Source organism: Heteronotia binoei, chromosome 3, assembly GCF_032191835.1.
Source record: "Heteronotia binoei isolate CCM8104 ecotype False Entrance Well chromosome 3, APGP_CSIRO_Hbin_v1, whole genome shotgun sequence".
NCBI classification, from domain to species: domain Eukaryota; kingdom Metazoa; phylum Chordata; class Lepidosauria; order Squamata; family Gekkonidae; genus Heteronotia; species Heteronotia binoei.
In genome coordinates, this window is record NC_083225.1 from 69,074,858 (window position 1) to 69,094,072 (window position 19,215).

General features: G+C 40.9%; 2 protein-coding genes across 4 annotated transcripts in view; one reads left to right on the forward strand and one right to left on the reverse strand.

The window, feature by feature from the left end:
- Nucleotides 1-812: 812 nt before the first annotated feature.
- Nucleotides 813-12,630, reverse strand: TRAPPC2 (trafficking protein particle complex subunit 2). 2 transcript variants are annotated; one of them, XM_060233970.1, is made up of 5 exons: nt 12,475-12,630; nt 6,867-6,980; nt 6,302-6,450; nt 3,652-3,733; nt 813-1,866 (listed from the first exon to the last, which is right to left on the reverse strand). In XM_060233970.1, the coding sequence occupies exons 2-5, from the start codon at nt 6,957-6,959 to the stop codon at nt 1,768-1,770; spliced, it is 423 nt and encodes a 140-aa protein (XP_060089953.1). In that variant the 5' UTR covers nt 6,960-6,980; nt 12,475-12,630; the 3' UTR covers nt 813-1,767. The 2 variants fall into 2 exon arrangements, with proteins under 2 accessions (XP_060089953.1, XP_060089954.1); XM_060233971.1 differs by having other exon boundaries at nt 12,512-12,591.
- Nucleotides 12,631-13,761: 1,131 nt separating this feature from the next.
- The window catches only part of OFD1 (OFD1 centriole and centriolar satellite protein), a 32,857-nt gene continuing 27,403 nt past the window's right edge, over nt 13,762-19,215 (forward strand). The window contains exons 1-6 of one of the 2 annotated variants that reach the window (XM_060233973.1): nt 13,762-13,890; nt 16,227-16,427; nt 17,361-17,429; nt 17,516-17,546; nt 17,907-18,014; nt 18,879-19,015. In XM_060233973.1, the coding sequence (XP_060089956.1) occupies nt 13,795-13,890; nt 16,227-16,427; nt 17,361-17,429; nt 17,516-17,546; nt 17,907-18,014; nt 18,879-19,015 (642 nt within the window). In that variant the 5' untranslated portion in view covers nt 13,762-13,794. Of the gene's footprint in view, nt 13,891-16,226; nt 16,428-17,360; nt 17,430-17,515; nt 17,547-17,906; nt 18,015-18,878; nt 19,016-19,215 lie in introns of those variants that run through there. The other variant, XM_060233974.1, reaches the window with a different exon arrangement.

A 19,215-nucleotide genomic window follows, 5' to 3' on the forward strand; every position in this document is an offset into this window, starting at 1 on the left:
CACTGAGCATAATTTCTTATAGAAAACTAAATTTACAAGGCGCAACATAACCTGCCCCCCCCCCAAACACACACACACCATTCCCTTTCTTGGCTGGACACAGGCATCAATCTAACAGACTTCTCTGTACAGTAACTTAAAGCAGTCACCATCAAACTATGCCAGGGGTTTTGAACTCATTTGTTATGAGGGCCAGAACTGACATAACTGAGACCTGGACAGGCCATGTGTGCCATAAAATATAATGCCAGGTAGCGGAGATATAAACTTTATTAAGGATACAAACACAATTAAAGATCTTTTTTTAAAAAAAAACTTAAAAGTATGCTTAAAACATCAGTACTCTTGCAATATTTTGTTAAGTTTTAACTGACACCTCTTGCTCCGAATTATTGCATCAATATCTGGAAACAATGTCTGTGTTGCAGCAATCCTGAATATGCTGTTCAGCTGTGCATCTCTTAAGTTGCAAACCTACTTTTGGTTTATTGACATTCATTACAGAAATCTCATGGTCATAAGCCTAGCACCCAGGGGAAAACATGAAATGGCTGGCCATTGTAAGCTTTTGTACATAAGTTGCTTCGTGTACTGGTTAGCCAGTGGAGAAAACAGAGACTTTGCTTTTTAGCTCCTGTGCGATTCAGCAAGCCTGGCAAAGCAAGCTGTGGTGCAGAAGGAAGCATATGACAGTTTGGGGGGCTGATTAGGAGCCCTCCAGGGGCCTGATCTGGCCATTGGGCTGTACATTTGACACCCATGAACTACACCTTTTAACTGAAGGTAAACTGAAAGACTTCAGCGCACAGAAGTCATGTTATAACATTTTTATTTGGGAATGTCAATGCAACTTTTTACAACAAAATGCAGGGTTTGTCATCTCACCAGTATGTTTATGTAATGAAATACCACAATTTAAAGAGAAGTACTGTTGAACTGAAGAATATGCTTAAGTTCCACAAACAGTCTTTGCAGTTACAGGCTGGTCTTCACTGAAGCGTGTTCACAGGCGGAAGATTTTTGCCTATGGAGTGTATCTACTACTTTTCAGGGAGCATTTCGGGCGGTAGCGAGGTAGAGGTAGATGCCATCTGCAAGCAGAAATCCTTCTGTCTATGGAAGTTCTAAACCAAGGCTGCTGCTGTTTTTTTGATGCTTCAAAGCAGTGAGATAACTATTTACAACTGCACCCTTAGCCTCAACCATACTAGAAATCAATGGAGTCTGCAAATTTGTATTGTGACCACTGGCATAGCAAAAGAAAATTGAGCTTAAGTTATGCTTTTCATTAATGGCCATTTGCCCCTTATGGTAATTATGACAATGGCTTTCTGGCCTATGTGGTGTTACAAGAATTTATTTGGAATTGACTGATTTTAACCAATGCAAGAGACTTGTTTCCAAGTTAATACATGTGTTTTTCTCTGCCCCCTCCCATTCCCCCAAAGTAAGGTTTTGAAACCTAGTTAATATTGACAAATCTCAACTGAAGCCTTAAGGGACAGAGAGTAAATTTTCTCACTGTAACACTTACCAATAACCACAGAAATCCCTAAGCTCTGGCTGTAGATCACCTAGCCATATATTAATGTTTTGGCAGCACAATATAACACATTTGAATTGATTCATTACAATTAATTAGTGATGTCTGAACTCTTGAAGCTGTGTTCCTGTTTCTCATCTTCACATTTTTAAACTTCTTGAGAAAAGCCGGTTGGTCTCCACATGTTCAGGAAAAAGAGTCAAACTATTTCAATTCATTGCTATTCAACTTAAGAGATGCTTCTTCCCAAGAAATTGAACTTTTCTATCAAATGCAGTCGATCGAATGGCAGAGTTGGGTTCATAAAATGGATTCATTGCAAACTGATGAGAGAAAATTCAGCAATATGTATGTAAGTATATTTGAATGGGCTTTGACTAGAAAAACTTTGCATAGAATTACACCATAAAAAGCTTAAGATAAATTGCCACTTCTAAAAGAGCCAGTGTAGTGATGTGACACTTGCTTAAAGTATAAAATTCTCAATGATTTTTAGACAGTGTCTAAAATGGGTATTGGACTAGAATCTGGGGAACCCAGTTTCAAATCTCCACTCTGCCATGGAAGTTTGCTGGGTAACCTCGGGCCAGTCACATACGATCAGCCTGAACTAACTAATAGGGTTGTTGTCAGCTGCTTTGACATCGTTAGTAAGAAAAGCAGGATATAAATGAAGAAAACTAATTAACAACCTACACTGTTCTGTTGTAACATTAATAATAAAAACATAACAGAAACCCTGTTGGATGAGGCCAATGGTCCATCCAGTCCAACACTCTGTGTCACATAGTGGCCCAAAACCAGGTGCCATCAGGAGGTCCACCAGCGGGGCCAGAACTCCAGAAGCCCTCTCACTGTTGCATACCAAGAATACAGAGCATCGCTGCCCCAGACATAGTGCTGCATTTATCACCTTGTGCTAATAGCCACTAATGGATCTCTGCTCCATATGTTTATCAAATCCTCTCCTGAACTACACCCTTAGCCTCTTGAAGCTGTCTATGCTTGTAGCTGCCACCACTTCCTGTGGCAGTGAATTCCATGTGTTAATTACTCTTTGGGTGAAGAAGCACTTCCTTTTATCTGTTCGAAGGCTACTACTCATTAATTTTGTTGAGTGCCCAGGAGTTTTTGTATTATGAGAAAGGTACTTTTTTTTCTACCTTCATTGCATGCATAATTTTGTAAACCTTTTATCATGTCACTCCTCAATCATTGTTTCTCCAGGTTAAACAGCCCTAATCTCTTTAATCTTTCTTCATAGGGAAGGTGTTCCATCCCCATAATAATTTTAGTTGCCCTTTTCCAGTGCTATAAGAAAATTAATGTACCTTGGACTAATTTTTTGGAACACAGACAGGCAGAAGACTACATATTCTTGGCTTCATAACAAACTATTGTTTTTATGATTAGGCAAGTAAGGCATTCTTGCTTTCTACTCCACACAAGCAAAGCAGTTGTGGCTCATTCATACCTGCTACAGGACTTCACAAAACAGTAACAATAGGTAGAGTGTACACATATAGTAGCTCTTTTTTTTCCTCTAGTCTGTAGTGAAGTAAGCTAGAGACTTCCCCTATCAGTTACTAGAAAGAGAATCTTGGTTGCTACTGACACGTATTTATGGATCCCTGCGGTGAAAGTGGGTAGCATAGAGGCTATTCTCTGATAAACAATAGAACAAAGTAGAAGTCCAGTAGCACCTTTAAGATCAACAAAGCTTTATTCAGAATGTAAGCTTTTGTATGTATGCATACTTCTTCAGACTAGGAATGAGGGGCAGTAAGCAGAGCTGCATATAGCTGGGGGCAGTTGTTTAGAATACAAAATGGTACAAAGTTGAAATCCAATGCTATATGTAGCTCTGCTTACTGCCCCTCATTCCTTGTCTGAAGAAGTATGCATGCATACGAAAGCTTACCTTCTGAATAAAACTGTTGGTCTTAAAGGTGCTATTGGACTCCTACTTTGTTCTTTTGCTTCAGACCAATACAGCTGCCCACCTGGATCTATCTTATAAACAATGTTAGAAATGGCCTGTCAAGTAATGCATCTTCCATACTTCAAGGAATATAATATAAATGCTCAAGTAATTAAAAAAATCTCACCTTTATATACAAGTCGTACACATCACTAAAGAAGTTTTTGATTCCATCTTCTTGCCTGACATCATGAAGCATTATAAATCTCATATGTAGAACAAATTAAGAAAATGCACTCAATAAGAATTCATAAAGTAGAACATTATCCTGTGCCACAGGAAAGCAAAACCTATAATGGTCACTAGCCTGATATAAGTCTATGTTATTCAATATTCCTCTTCCCACTGAGATGGGGGAAGGAAAAAAACCACAAGTGCAAATAAGCAGTTTAGGATGCTTATGTAACAGCAGCAGTTAGACCATTTTGTGCCAAACACTGAGTAGTTCCTTGAAATGCACTCAAAAATGCACTCTTAGCCAATTGTAAAATTAATGACACCCCCTCCCCCATACACACAGAATACCTTCTCAAACAAACCCCTTCTAAAATTTCTACTTGGCTTTTTAGAAAGGTTCTTGCACTATTACTGGTTCAATTTAATTACGGTGATGTGCGATTTTTTGAAATAAATGTTGTAACTGCTGCACATGGCTACAAGTTATATTTCAGGAACAATGCAATATAACAGTTAAAACAATGTAAGCAAAAGTAAGTGGAAATCTAAGTTACAGCAGGATGGTAAGTTATGAAACAAGATTACTTGGTAATATATAGGTGAACATATAGAATAAGGCTTTGAATGCTTCAATTTTTAGATATTTAAACATCTAAATGCAAGATTTTAGGGGGAAATAGGAGACTTGTGCATGATTTCTCTATTCATAAGAGAAGCCATGTTGGATCAGGCCAATGGCCCATCCAGTCCAACACTCTGTGTCACACAGTGGCCAAATATATATATTCCCCCCGCAAAAACCTTTTCTTTACCTGATGTAAGTTACCTGTATTTTATCCACCCATCCTAAATTTTGTTACATTCATGTAATCCCTCTTAAAGAAAATGTTTATTTTCAAGGTGCTGCATTTAGGTTTTAAGCCAACAGCCTTGACCTGAAAATAGTAAAAAAAAAAACCCAAAACCATAAAGTTTGAAGTAATAAAAGAGGGTTTATGGATTTATAATATACAGCACCGCAGACACCTCCCATGAAGGTAGTAAAGGAAGTTAGCAGAATGGAACAATCCCATTCCCCTTTCCCACATCTCACCAATTCTTGGGGTGCAGCAACAAGATTCCCCTCGCCTGTGGGGAGTGGTCAGATTTTCAGAACACTGGTTCTCAGCTTTCTCTGGGCTAGCATTTTGACACCTCCACCAATGCAATTTCTCTACTGCATCTCAGGTTTCAATTGAAAGAGAAAGTCCTGGGATGAAGACACTGGGGGAGAGGGGGGAGAGTGTCTCATCAGAGCATTTCATTAGACTGGAGGGAGGTATCCAGTGGAGTGCCACAGGGCTCAGTTCTGAGCCTGATACTTCTCAGGATTTTTATTAATGAATGAGGGGATAGTGGAACTATTCATTAAATTTGCAGATGACACCAAATTGAGAGGATCAGCAAACACATCAGAAGATAGAGACATAATTCAATGAGATCCGAACACACTGGAAAAATGGGTTGATATGAATACGATGCAGTTCAACAAGGATAAGTACAAAGTTCTACATCTGGATAACAAAAATGAGAAGCATGCATACTGGATGGGAGATATACTTCTGAGAAGCAGTACATTGAAGACTTTGGGGTAGGGGTAGACTATAAGCTAAATATGAGTAATCAGTTTGATGCAGCAGCAAAAATGAAATCCAGTTTGGGATGTATCAACAAGAGGCATAACATCCAAATCACGAGATGCCATAGTCACTCTGTAAACTGTATTGGTCAGGCTGTACCTGGAGTATGGTGTGCAGTTCTGGAGGCCTCCCTTCAAATAGAAAGTGGACAGAATGGAGCAGGTGCACAGGAGAGCAACAAATGTGATCAGGGGGCCTGGAGACCAAGCCCTACAAGGAAAGGCTAAGGAATGTGGGAATGTAAAATCTGGAGAACAGGAGGTTGAGAGGGGATATAATTGCTCATTTTAAGAATTTGAAAGACTGTCACTTAAAGGAGGGCAGGGAGCTGTTCCTGTTGGCAGCAGAGGAGAGGAGTCGCAATAATGGGTTTAAATTTTAAAAGATACTGGCTGGATATCAGGATTTTATTTTCAGTAAAAGTTCAGCAGTGGAATCAGCTGCCAAGGGAGCTGATGAATTCCCCCCCACACACTGAGGCCAATCCCATACTGAGCATTGGACTAATTGGCCCCCTCCAACTCTATTATTATGTCCCTAAGAAAAAGTGACAGGCAGTATTCCCCCACCCAACAACAGTTATGGGCCAGAATGGAACCTAGTATCATCACAGGGAGCTTAACAGATAACTGTTTGGGCTGGGCACCCCTAGATTTACAAGATTTTAAAAGTAATGATTGGTGTTAAGACATGCTTGAGCAAAACAAAAATAGCTTTCCATCCTTTTTCCAGAAGATAACCTGAAGGTTCTCTACATATGGTAGTTACCCAGGAACTATCCAGCCCCCTCCTCCAAAGCAACATGCTTAGATCTGCCAAAGTATACCTCCTATTCTTCCCTTCTATAAAAGACAAATTAACTATGCCCTAAATAGTATCTTTAGCAATTTATGTACTAGACTGCAGTAAAACACAAAAAGGATATGTCCTGCAGTGACAAAAGCAGAAACAAACCATTCATTAAATTTGTCCACAGTCTTCAGATACATATTATTAGACAGCCACATATTCTCATCTACTAGATCAAGAGCAGCATGAGCTATAAACTGATTGAGATGACGATGATCATCCTGTGAAGTGTCAGACAGTGGAAATCAGCTCTGAATACAGAGAATATTGAAGTAAAGCATAAACAAACTTTAATATATTATTAAATGCTCAGTACTAATTTAAAACAATCTCCATGAATGATTAACAAGGGAATCGCAAAAGCTTGAACCAGGGACAGAATCTGTATAGATATTCTAGTTGAACCAGTTTCTCAAGATACCAAGATACATATGTCTGCTCCAGATGGGAAGAACAGATTGCAGATTCATAAAACACAGCACAATATGGTTGGGAATATTTTCCAATAAGATTTTTTTTAACTGCTACCCCTTTAAAGGGACAACGTAATAATCCCTGTATTCATGAGGTTGGCATCCATTTTCTGTTGGAGACTGTTTTTACTATAGTTTCACAAAATATTGTACACATTTCTCACCTTAGACTCTACTTTACCAGCTGGTAGAAATTCCATTTCAAACACTGGATTATCATGATGGCCCACAATTACAAAGTAGAAGCTTCCAGACATGATATTCAAAATACTGCCCTTCTGAAAAACAAGATGTAGAATTATACAGCTGGAAGAGGCCTTCTCTATTTTGTGTTTTAATACAGGGCTTTTTTGTAGCAGGAACTCCTTTGCATATTAGGCCACACACCTCTGATATAGCCAATCCTCCAAGAGCTTACAGGGCTCTTCTTACAGGGCCTACGGTAAGCTCTTGAAGGATTGGCTACATCAGGGGTGTGTGGCCTGATATGCAAATGAGTTTCTGCTACAAAAAAAGCCCTGGTTTTAAAAGGATATCTTGCTTCCTCAGAGTGAATATTTTTAATAAATTCCTCTGTTTCTCTTTTGGAATGAGTGGAATGCCTTTGAGGATAAGATTTATTCACTCATATGAAATTTTTTTATGGTTAAACGATCAACAGCATTAGAGAACTTCTGTATATACTGTAGACACACGCAACATTCAAATCCAAAATGCATTCCTTTACAAAGAAGGTACTGCCTTTTTCATGAACTGAGGAGACAGGGTGTTTTGGGGGGATTGTTTTTTCCTTCCTCAGGTGACTATGATGCAGCTTGGTAGAGATAGCAAAAACAATCTGCTGTCCTCTTGACCTGCAGGAGGTGAAAGTACTATTTTCAAGGATATCTTTATTGTTTAAATTGTGTCCACAATTTATATTCAATGTTTTCAATATCATGACTAATTTGATATCCAGTTAGATTCAGATGGGATATCTGTGTTGGTCTGAAACAGAACAAAATTTGAGAGACCAGTGGTACCTTTAAGACCAGCCCCGTAGCCAGGATTTGAAGAATTGGGGGGGGGGACTGATTTTTTTTAGGGGGCACATAGTGGCCCCAACCTCCAGGGCCTTCTCTCCTACCACCGCTGAGGAGGAAAGCTGCCAGCTTGCTGCCATACAGCCTCCCCCCTCCCCACAGCTGCTCCAAGGTGATCCCTTTCCACCCCTCTTCCAGCAGCTCTGGTGGGGAGCCACTCAGAGGTTTAGATACGTGCCGCATGGTCTCTTGCCCTTACCTGTAGCATAATCCAGCTAGGCAAGCCCAGCGGGACAAGGGGGGGGGGAAATGGAAGGCGCCACCAAGTCGCAACTGACTTCTGGGGCTACAAGACCTCAAATTCAGATTTCTTCCTGTCAGAGGGTGAGTCGAGGCTGCCCAAGCGCAGCTCCCACCCTCATTCGGGTGGCCATTGAGACCAGGCCAGAAAACCCCTGCAGGCGAACATCACCTCTCCACTGATCCCCAGTCCCGGACTGCAGCTGGGACCTCCACTTGTGTGCGCCAGCCTACCCTACCCTGTCAGCAATGGAGCCATCCGCCCCCTACCCCCGCCGCCCCACTTGAGGGCCAGAACGGCCTCTTCTTGCAGGCGTCCTCTAGCCCAACGTCAGCCCAACATGGAGCTTAACTTTCATTCCTGGGTGCTGAAAGTGCCCCGTTGTTTCTGCTTGCTGGGGGGGGGGGGGGGCGGGTGGTCAGAGATTTCTTCCAGCCCCAAACAAGCAGAAGCAACACAGAGCTTAACTTTCAGTCCTGGGCTCCGAAAGTGCCTCGTTGTTTCTGCTTGCTGAGGGGTCAGAGATTTCTTCCAGCCCCTAAGCAAACAGAAGCAACAGGGAGCTTAACTTTCAGTCCTGGGCTCCGAAAGTGCCCTGTTGTTTCTGCTTGCTGAGGAATCAGAGAATTCTTCCGGCCCCTAAGCAAGCAGAAACAACTGTGTATGACAACGGCAGAATTGGGAAGGATGCAGCCGAGGCACTGGAGGCTGGTTAGGGGCCTCAAGTCAGGGGGCCCTGCTTAGCAGTCAAGGGGATGTTCCCCCACAGGCCCCCTCGTAGCTATGGGCCTGTTTAAGACCAACAAGGTTTTATTCATGGTATAAGCTTTCATGTGCAAGCACACTCCATCAGATACCTGATATATCTGACGAAGTGTGCTTGCACAAGAAATCTTGTACTGTAAATAAAACTTCATTGGTCTGAAAGGTGCCTCTGGAATCAAACTTTGTTTTGATATTCAGTTATGTGGCTAGTCCTATTGTGACTGTATGAGAATGTTTCAGATCAAATAATACTTCATTTTGTTTGCCACAAAACATTCACAACTTGTATTTTTTCATAGCTTTATGACAGCAAGATGCATGTACTAAATTAGCATACAGTGCAGCTGTTTGCAGTTCTTTTTTGTATTGTGCATATTTGCAATTTTGATTGTAGAAAAGTAATACAATTATTTTTATAAATATATCAAGTACCACTGTAATATATTCTAGGTTGTTAAAAAAGCAATGAAATGTCTGTTTGAGGGGGAAAAAAATTAATGCACATATTTTTTCCTACAATTTCTGGTGTTTTTTCCTTATGGATTCAGCATTTCTAGAAATTTTACATCTTGGCACCTATCATACAGACCTCAGACTTATCTTTTCGTATGTTAAGCCTATTAAGGCTTATTTGAGTAAATTCTCACATTATTGCTTATGACTATTACAGAGAGAAAAGCTTGGAGTGTTGGGGGGAATATAAAACTTGTGCTCATTCTTTATGATACACTGGTCTGTCCAAATTAAAAAGTATTACTTGGCCACTATTAGAAATAACTGGTTTTTTGTTCCATATTTGTAACTGAACAAGTACAACAGTTTTTTTTTTAAATTAGAGATTCAAGTGGGTAGCCATGTTGGTCTGAAGCAACAGAACAAAATTCAATTCTAGTGGCACCTTTAAGACCAACTAACTTTTATTCAAGGTATAAGCTTTCGTGTGCATACATGCTTCTTCAAACACATTATTTTTAAAAGTATTTTTATTAAAAGTTTTTAAACATACAGATAAAAAGAAAAGGAAGAAAAGAAAGGAAAAAGAAAAAAAGAAAAATGAAGAAACTTACCAATAAAATTTCTGAAATTTCTTGATGACAAAGATAGTTATTACTAACTTACAACATGATTACTTACTGTAGTCATAGCTATTATACATCAGTCTCTTTTCTGTTATTTAAAATTCTGCATATTCATCAGATCCATAAAGAATTTTTTCCCATTGTATGCAAACAAGTCGAAAAGGGGTTTCCAGTTTACCAAAAATGCATATAATGGCTTGTCTCTAATCAGGCAAGTAAGTTTATCAATCTGTGAATATTCCAACATTTTTAACAATCATTCTTCTACTGTGGGTATATTCATAGACTTCCAATTCTGTGTGTAAAGTAGCCTCGCTGTTGTTGTCATATATAAAAACAAAGTTCCATGACTATTTTCAAGATGTCTGTCCATTACTTCTAAAATAAAAACTTCTGGTTTCATTTGTATATTGATTTTTAAAATCCTCTGCATTAATAAATGTATTTGTATCATGTGCTTCTATACACATCCATCACATATGGTAAAAAGTTCCTTCATGATGTTTATGGTTCCAACATTTGAAATATTTTTTATAAATTTTAGCCAATTTATCTGGAGACATATACCAACAAATATCACAAAACACAAAATGCACACATTCTGAAGAATCTGAAGAACTGTGCATGCGCAAGGAAGCTTATACCTTGAATAAAATGTCATTTGTCTTAAAGGTAAAACTGGACTTTGCCCTTTAAAAATGATGTCCTCTTTAAAATCACCTGGCTTTAAACTAGAAATATTTTAAACTGTCCTGTGTTTTTTACTCCCGTTACCATAACGTGATGGACACATATTTGTTAGAAATCTATTACTACCAAAGTGTGTGTGGGGGGGGAGTAGGGCTCTATAGTCCTCCACAACATTGCCCCACCTAATTTTTCCATTCCCATAACCTGATATCTCATATCTGCCATTACTTTTACTTCTTCAATTCCATCACCTGCATGTTGGAAAGGGAAGGCCTTTGCACCGTCTCTTAGCCCTAGACCAGGGGTGGGGAACCTTTTTTCTGCCAAGGGTCATATGGATATTTATAACATCATTCGCGGGCCATAAAAAATTATCAACTTAAAAAATAGTGCTCCGCTGAGGAAGAATGATTCAGCCCAGCAAAATTAATGCAAATAATTGTTTTTCTATTTGAAGTCATGTGGGGAGAGCCTAATCTGGCCCACACACACACACCCGGCCCGCCACCCCAGGCAAATACATAGGGCCAAGGCTTTTTTGTAGAAAAAGCCCAGCAGGAACTCAGCAGCATATTAGACCACATCCCCTAATATTAGTATATTAGGTCACACACTTATTAGCATATTGGGCCACACCATCTGGGATAATCACGTGCAAACTGAACTGTGACAGTAACTTTTCCAGGCCCTGTAGCAATTCTGGCCAGCCAGTCAGGTCCCAGGGAGGCTGCCGCACAATACATCTGGGTTCTGTGATCCCTGCCTGGCCCTGGGGAGGCTGCTGCACAGCACGACTGGGCCCCACAATCCTTGCTGGCCAGCCAGGCTCCAGGGAGGCTGCCACATGGCTTGGTTCGGTCCAGCAATCCCTGAGGGCCACATCAAGTGACCTCAAGGGCCGTATACGGCCCTTGAGATGGAGGTTCCCCACCCTTGCCATAGACTAAAGAGGGAGCCTATAAGAGTCAGAGAGATAGAAAGACCAGGACAGTGACTATCCTTCCTTTTACTCCCTTTGATGTGTCAGTTGCTAAGGGAATCTTCTTAGGGAGTCTAACACCTCTCCCTAATGCACCAGCCTTCTTCGTCTTGGCACCATAACAGCAGGCCATGCTCCCTGTGTTTCTATCCATCCTAGCGAGTTAGACTACTTTTCAGTGCAGGTATCTAAAGATTTTCTATTTGCAGCAAGCGATCGTGCTCTCGCTAGTTTTTTCTAGGGGAACTGTCACTTGGAAGGGATTGTATTATGGCAGTAGGGCTGCCAAGTCAAATTCAAGAAATATCTGGGGACTTTGGGGGTGGCGCTAAGAGACTTTGGGGGTGGAGCCAAGAGACATTAGGGGTGGAGCCAAGATCAAGGCTGTGACAAGCATAATTGAACTCCAAAGGGAGTTCTGGCCATCACATTTAAAGGGACTGCACATCTTTTTAAATGCCTTCCTTCCATAGGAAATAATGAAGGATAGGGGCACCTTCTTTTGGGGTTCATAGAATTGGACCCCCTGGTCCAAACTTTTTGAAACTTGGGAGGTATTTTGGGGAGAGGCACTAGATGCTATACTGAAAATTTGGTGCCTCTATCTCAAAAAACAGCTCCCTCAGAGCCCCTGATACCCGCGGATCAATTCCCCATCATTCCCTATGGGAATCGTTCATGGAGGTGCATGATGGTTGTGGGGGCGGGGCTTCCCCCTCCGGCCAGCTGGCTGGGGGAGGGGGGAAGCCTGTAAAACCGGGGGATCCCCCTCTGGGACCTGGGGATTGGGAAGCCTATATGGCAGAGAAGGACAAGAACCACCCCAGTGGAAAGGGCTTCATTTTCTCCTCCCCTTAACAGCTGCATTCTGTTCTGTTAGGAAGGAATGAAATGCTCCCCACCCCCCTTAGAACTTAATTGGAAAGGAGCACTTACCTCGGGCCAAAGAACCCAGAAAGGCGACGATACTCACTCTACTTTTCGCCTTGGTTCGACACCTAAAACGTTCGGCGCGTCTTGATGTCGTCACTACGCCTACCTAAACATCCAAGCAAACCCATGCGGGAGGGAGGGGGAAGGTCCGTGAAAGTCATAGGACAGCAAGAGCTCTCGCGAGAGCTGCGCGTCTGGAGGCGGTAACAATGGTAACGGGCTGTAGCCGTTAGTATGTGCTACAGGGCGAGGCTTCGGATAGAGCGGTTGACTGGGCGGGTGAGGGAAGTTGTGGTGTTTCTTCTTCGCTTTGTGGGCTCGTGTCGCAGTCGTGAGACTGTGTTGACTTTGTTTCTTCTGTCCGCGTTTCCGAGCCTCCTCCGCTAGTTGCTCAAAGCCGAGCCTGTAAACCCGGAGGAACGGGGAATCCGCTTCCAGGATTGTGCCTGGGTGTCCAGAAACAGTGTCCTGCTCAGAGCGCTCCACCAAAGATGTGCGGGTGGAGGGTGGAGGCTTTCAACGGCTTCTTCTCCAGCAACTGAGAGCAAGAGCTCTGGGAGGGCTGCTTGGAGATACAGGTAGTAGCCTAAAGTCGCAAATCATTGCCTTGTATTTGCCACCTCGAGCACGATGTAGTCTTCTAGACTAGGGTGAAAGGGAAGATTGGATGGGGTGCTACAGATTCTATAGAGGGAACCGCTCCCTGCCCCCCCCCCCCGCAGAATCTACAAATTTTATTTTTGAAGCTTACAAGGTATCTTAGATCATTTGTGGCTACAAAAGAATCTCATTGGAGCATCAGGAGTGCATTCAGCCCTTATAGATAATACAGCTTTGTGTTAAGTTATGACATGTTTCATTCCTACTTACTGCCCCATCAACTAACTTTTTGTGCTTTTAAGAGTCACTTTTAAGAACTCTGTATCTTAGGATATGCTGCATAGTGCATACTCCTTAAGACTTCTTTGTGGTTGCAAGAACTTGCTTACAGGGAAAAAATGACAATGATAAATCAATTCTGTAACCATTGCGCAACTTTCCATTTCAGACCTGTGTCCTCCCCTTCCCAAATCCATGTATGTTTTCCTGCTTCTGTAAGCCCAAGAATATTGCATTGATGCTAAAACTAAATTTTGCTGAAGAGCAGTTACTATTATCAAAATGAAAACTCTTTTATCATTTTCTGCATGTTTAATAAAATGCTGCTCCCTAAAAGTTAATACTTTTAAGTAAATTCTTAAGTTTTGCAAATTAAGATTTGGATGGACAGTGTGTGGTATTCGAATATATCTGTAGATTTTTGTGTGTGTTTTTTAGGTCCTGATGTCTTCAGCTGAATTTAAGGTTCTGTCACAAGATGAACTCCGGAAAAGACTATATCAGACGTTTAAGAACCGAGGTGTTTTGGACACGCTGAAGGTCTTTGATTTAAATTAGATTGAAGCTGATAATCTGTAAATTGAATGGCAGCTTATTTTTTATTATTAAGGAAGTGTTAATACAAGCTGCAGTTTTAATGAACCTGAGTATGTTTTGTGTTTTTAGATCCGTTCCAGTCCAGTTTCCACCCGGGCCATGGGGCAGAGACAGTGTTGGTCGCCCTCATGGATGATCTCCGGTGACATCTGGATCGAGGCGGTATGGCAGTGTTGCTGTTGTTAGACCTGTCGGCAGCATTCGATATGGTCGATCATCGGCTACTGACCCGCCGCCTCGCCGACACAGGGATTCAGGGGTCAGCCTTGCAGTGGCTTTCCTCTTTCCTTGAGGGTCGGGGACAGAGGGCGGCGATCGGGGGAGAACTTTCCCGGAGACACCTACTTAATTGTGGGGTACCTCAGGGGGCTGTTCTCTCCCCGATGTTGTTTAACATCTACATGCGCCCCTTGCCCAGATTGCCCGGAGATATGGGCTGGGTTGCCACCAGTATGCTGATGACACCCAGCTCTATCTATTGATGGACGGCCGAACTGAGAATCTGGACCGGGTGTTGCAAGCTGTGGCAGATTGGCTCAGGCTGAGTGGGCTGAAATTGAACCCAGTGAAGACAGAGGTCCTTTGCCTAGGCCGTAGCAGGCTGGGGGGGGGATCTCCCTGTCAGCTTTTGATGGTGCGCCACTGGTCCCAGTGCGCAGGGTCAGGAGCTTGGGAGTGCTACTGGAGTCTTCCCTGACAATGGAGGCCCAGATAGCAGCCACTGCTAAATCCACCTTTTTTCATCTTAGGCGGGCGAGGCATTTGGCTCCCTTCCTGGAACATGGCGACCTGGCAACAGTGATCCATGCAACGGTCACCTCGAAGTTAGACTACTGTAATGCCCTCTACATGGGGCTGCCCCTGTACCGAACTCGGAAACTGCAGCTAGTGCAGAATGCAGCAGCCAGACTGTTAATGGGACTACCTCGGTGGGAACATGTACGGCCTAGGCTGTGGGAACTGCACTGGCTGCCAATTGCGTACCGAGTCCGTTACAAGGTGCTGGTTATTACCTTTAAAGCCCTATATGGCTGATGACCTGTCTACCTTAGGGACCATCTCTCTCCATATGTTCCCCAGAGAGCACTGAGATCTGGTTCACAAAATCTTCTGAAAATCGCTGGGCCAAAGGAGGCTAAGTTAAAAACAACTAGGGAGCAGGCCTTCTCGATAATGGCACCCCAATGGTGGAACCAGCTGCCAGAGGAGGTGCGGGCCCTGTGGGATTTTAACCAGTTCCGTAGGGCTTGTAAAACCACCCTCTTTCAACTAGCCTTTTAAGTTGAACTTAGAAACATCAAGCCATCTTTATATATACTGAGTTTGTAGCACCGTTAAGTTTTACTGGATTTTAGACTATTTATGTAATTTAATTAATGTATGAACAGTTTTATATTGTTATTGTTTGATTTTACTGTTATTGTATCATGGTATATACCATGTCCTGTAAGCCGCCCTGAGCCTGCCTCGGCGGGGAGGGCGGGGTATAAATAAAAATGTTTCATTTTTTTTAAATGCTGAAATGCAGCAAAATATCTTTAGCCTTGAGGAATTCATTAGTTGCATGTTGAAATCTGATTTCATTTCCTTTAATTTGGAAAACGTAGCCCTTTTTAGAATAGAATTAATAGAATTCAAATTGAAAAACTAAATACATTTTGGATGACAGATTCAAATGAAACAATTTATATTCTGAATTTAGATTCATTTTTCCTTACCAATCTAAAGATGCACATAGCCAAATTTTGAATTCTGGTAATTTTAAGAGTAGATGCTAATCCTAACTCATTTTCATTTATTATTTTAAAATATTTCTTGTTTTGCCTGTGCCTTCCTTACTTGCAAGATAACACTAACAAGGGATTGTGTCCATAAAGGAGAGTTCAATTTTGTTTAGAGAGAGTAAACAGTATACTATACTACAGGTTTGGTTTTTTTTAAAGAAAAAAAAAGCTTGGTGGAATTTAGAAAGCGAAGTCGGGATATCCCAGATGCTGCTTTGCAATAGTAAACAAAATCCTCAGTATACTTGTACATTTCTGCCTTAGGCTTCAGTCTGCTCAAAATCCTGTTATGTTATTACATGTACTGTGGGTTTGCTCAACTGTGCATGGTTTCTAGATACATTTAGAAGTATTATAGATCTTTATTGTAAACATACTGTCAAGTTTCGCGGAAGTCCAGCCTTCCTTTACATTTGGCCATTTATGGTGCAGTACAATTTTACTTTCAGTGTTAAATGCATATTTTCAGAGTTTGCTGTTTTTTCTCTGTCACAGACACAGCTTCGAAACCAGCTTATACATGAGTTAATGAATCCAGTTTTAAGTGGAAAAATCCAGTTGCAAACCGTTCCTAATGACTTCAGCTTGTTGTTAGTTAATGCTTCCAACAGTCTGGTGGCAAATCATCTGCACAAATGTGGATATGAATACTCACTGTCTGTCTTCTACCCAGAAAGTGGATTAGAAAAGGATAAGGTAAGTGCATAACTCTTCTGAAGGATATATGAGATTATGTTTTAGTGCTTAAATAAGGATATTATGTCTGTATAATAATAATGATAGTGAAAAGACCATGTATTGCCTTGAGAAGCGCAGACCTTTAATCAGTCTGTACAGGAACATGACAACACAAGCAAGTACAGGTCAGATATTGCTTTCTGCATATGCTCAATTTTGCATTGCCTGCTGAGGGTGATGAGCACACCAAATTACCATAAAGCAGAGAATTACCGGTATATCTTACAGCAGTGGAAGTAGATGCACTATCACCCAACCAGTCCCTTTAAAATGGATTCTGCTTGTAGTGAGGGAGGACACCCAGCAAGAGTTATTCTTTGAGACAGCCTTGTCAGCTGCTGAACATCCACGTGTGTGTGTCATATATGGGAGTTTGTACTGGGGACATGGGAAACCATTAAAACATGCATCTTTACAATGTGATGCCTTCTTATCAAGCCTGAAATTTTTGTGAGCTGGTTGTAACTTTTCTGGGATCTGAGAAGCTGGAGTGGGGATGAGAAAAACCGCAAGTTCCTACTGACATGTGTTTGTAATCCAAAATCAGATGACTCGCAATCCATCATATTTGTCAGAGACATTTTGGTACATTTGGGATGTGTAATTTCATACTATATGAGAAACTCTAGCTTACTTAAAAATCTAGTGCTGGGATAAGTTTTATAAAATTAAGACGTGATGGACCAGTGTATGAGAATAGAAATCTGTAGATGTAGGTGGGATGATTACAGTTAGTTGATTGTAGTTAGATGGAGAAGCACAGTCCGTTGTCCAGTGATGCACATTTCATCACTTGAATTGTCCCAGTTTTGTTGTAAATTGTCATACTGTTTCTGTCTAAAATTTATAGTTGTGAATAAGAGAGGTGTTCTCCTTTGTTTTCTTACAAAGTTGCTTACTATGCAAGACCTTCTGCAGCTGATGAGAATCAGTCCAAAGACAGATCTTTACAAAACAATGGTAAAATCTTATTTTTTTTTAAAAAAAAAAATCTTGTCTGTTGTTAAAGCTGGGTGAAAAAAAAATTGATACTTTTTCTCTTACAGATTTCAGCCTCTCAAAAGGACAGTGCAAAAGGTATAATTTTAATGTACTTAAACAATTAGCCCAAACAAACCTGATTTTACAGACATCAGTTCAAAAACTGAACATGCATGTTTGATAAATACATGGCTGTTTTCATTGTAGCATGTCATGCTGTTAAGAGTCAAACTGTTCTTTAAGGAAATGTATTGAAAGTGATGAGTTGGTGCAATATAAATGTTGCTTTTGATGATTTGTTTGCATGTTCTGTATGACACTTTTTAAAATTTAGATTCATTGAACTTTCAGTAATGAGTTTTTTACTGTTGCAAAATAGTATTTATTGTTCTTACTTAATTTTGAATTTATTAATTTGTTGTAGAAGAAATATGTGATAAGCAGGGCATCTCTAAGGTTTTCTTGTACAGGTTTTAACGGAGCTGATAGAGCATAATCTCTGTAAGGAGACGTGTAACGCAGGAATTCAGACAGGTCCCATAGCACCTTACAAAGAATCTCTTGGTAAGTGTAATTATTATGACCTGTTCTCCTGTTTGGCTTCAACATGTTGTGAGTTAATGCTTCTGGGAGAGAACAGTAGGGTTGGGAAATACTGCAGATTTTCTGTACTAGCAGTGCACTAGGAAGATGGGTGTATGAATGTTTATAAATATGCTGCAATGCGAGCCCAGCTACACCCACACAACCACAAAGATGTAGGGCAAATTGAACACTCACTTTCCGTTCTCATATAAAGAAACATGAAACACCAACACACAGAACACATGACAGCATCCTTTTATACAACCTGACAGAGCAGTACTAAAACATTATATGGTCCCTATGATCACAATTAATTGTTCATTCAGCTAGTTAACAATAACTTGTGGGATATGAAACTTCTAGAGTTCGAGGAAGGAGAGAGGACATATTGCAATGGAAATGTTTATACTAAAAAATCCTTTCCACCACAGAATGCATTTCATCTGTTGCAACAGACAACACTCATGGCAAGTACTCCTGCCAGGCTAAGAGCACATTAAGCTCCATTTGGCAGACCAGGTCATAGTCTAGTTTGCTCAGATGCAAGTTGGAATTCCATGGCAGCCAGCTAAAGTGGAGCCAAAGATTAAACTGCCAGATACCTGCTTTTCTGTCTTATTTCTGCATGCACACACATACTGACTTTTAACATTTTTTTTAACTTTTCTACTACTTCGCTGCTGTCAACTAATTTCTTTGAAGCCTTTTAAGTAGAATCTGGATAGATCAGTATCCTATGTTGATATAAAATATAAAAATAGTAGGAGCTAGAAATACCATGAGAAGAGAAAATCATTAAGTTGAGTCATATTAAATGAGACATTGTTTTACGTTTTTCCATAGCTGAGAAACTTCAGATGATTGATGAACAGTTTGCAGAGAAGTATCCTCAGCGCCACATATCTGAGTCTCTAGATGTAAAACTTGCTGAATACAGAAAAGAAATAGAAGACCAGCTCCAAGCAGAAATGGCTCAAAAGGTCAGGGAAATGGAAGGGGAAAGAGGGCAATTTAATTATAGAAATCTTATATGACCATGAGATTCTTTTGTGTACCCCTCTAAGTATACAAAAGAGTGGGAAAAAAGCAGAGAGTAAACATTTATTAACTAAAGAATTTTCATTATGAATAGCGGGTAATAACTTACTAGTTTATAAATGCATCATTTTGGTTTACCTAG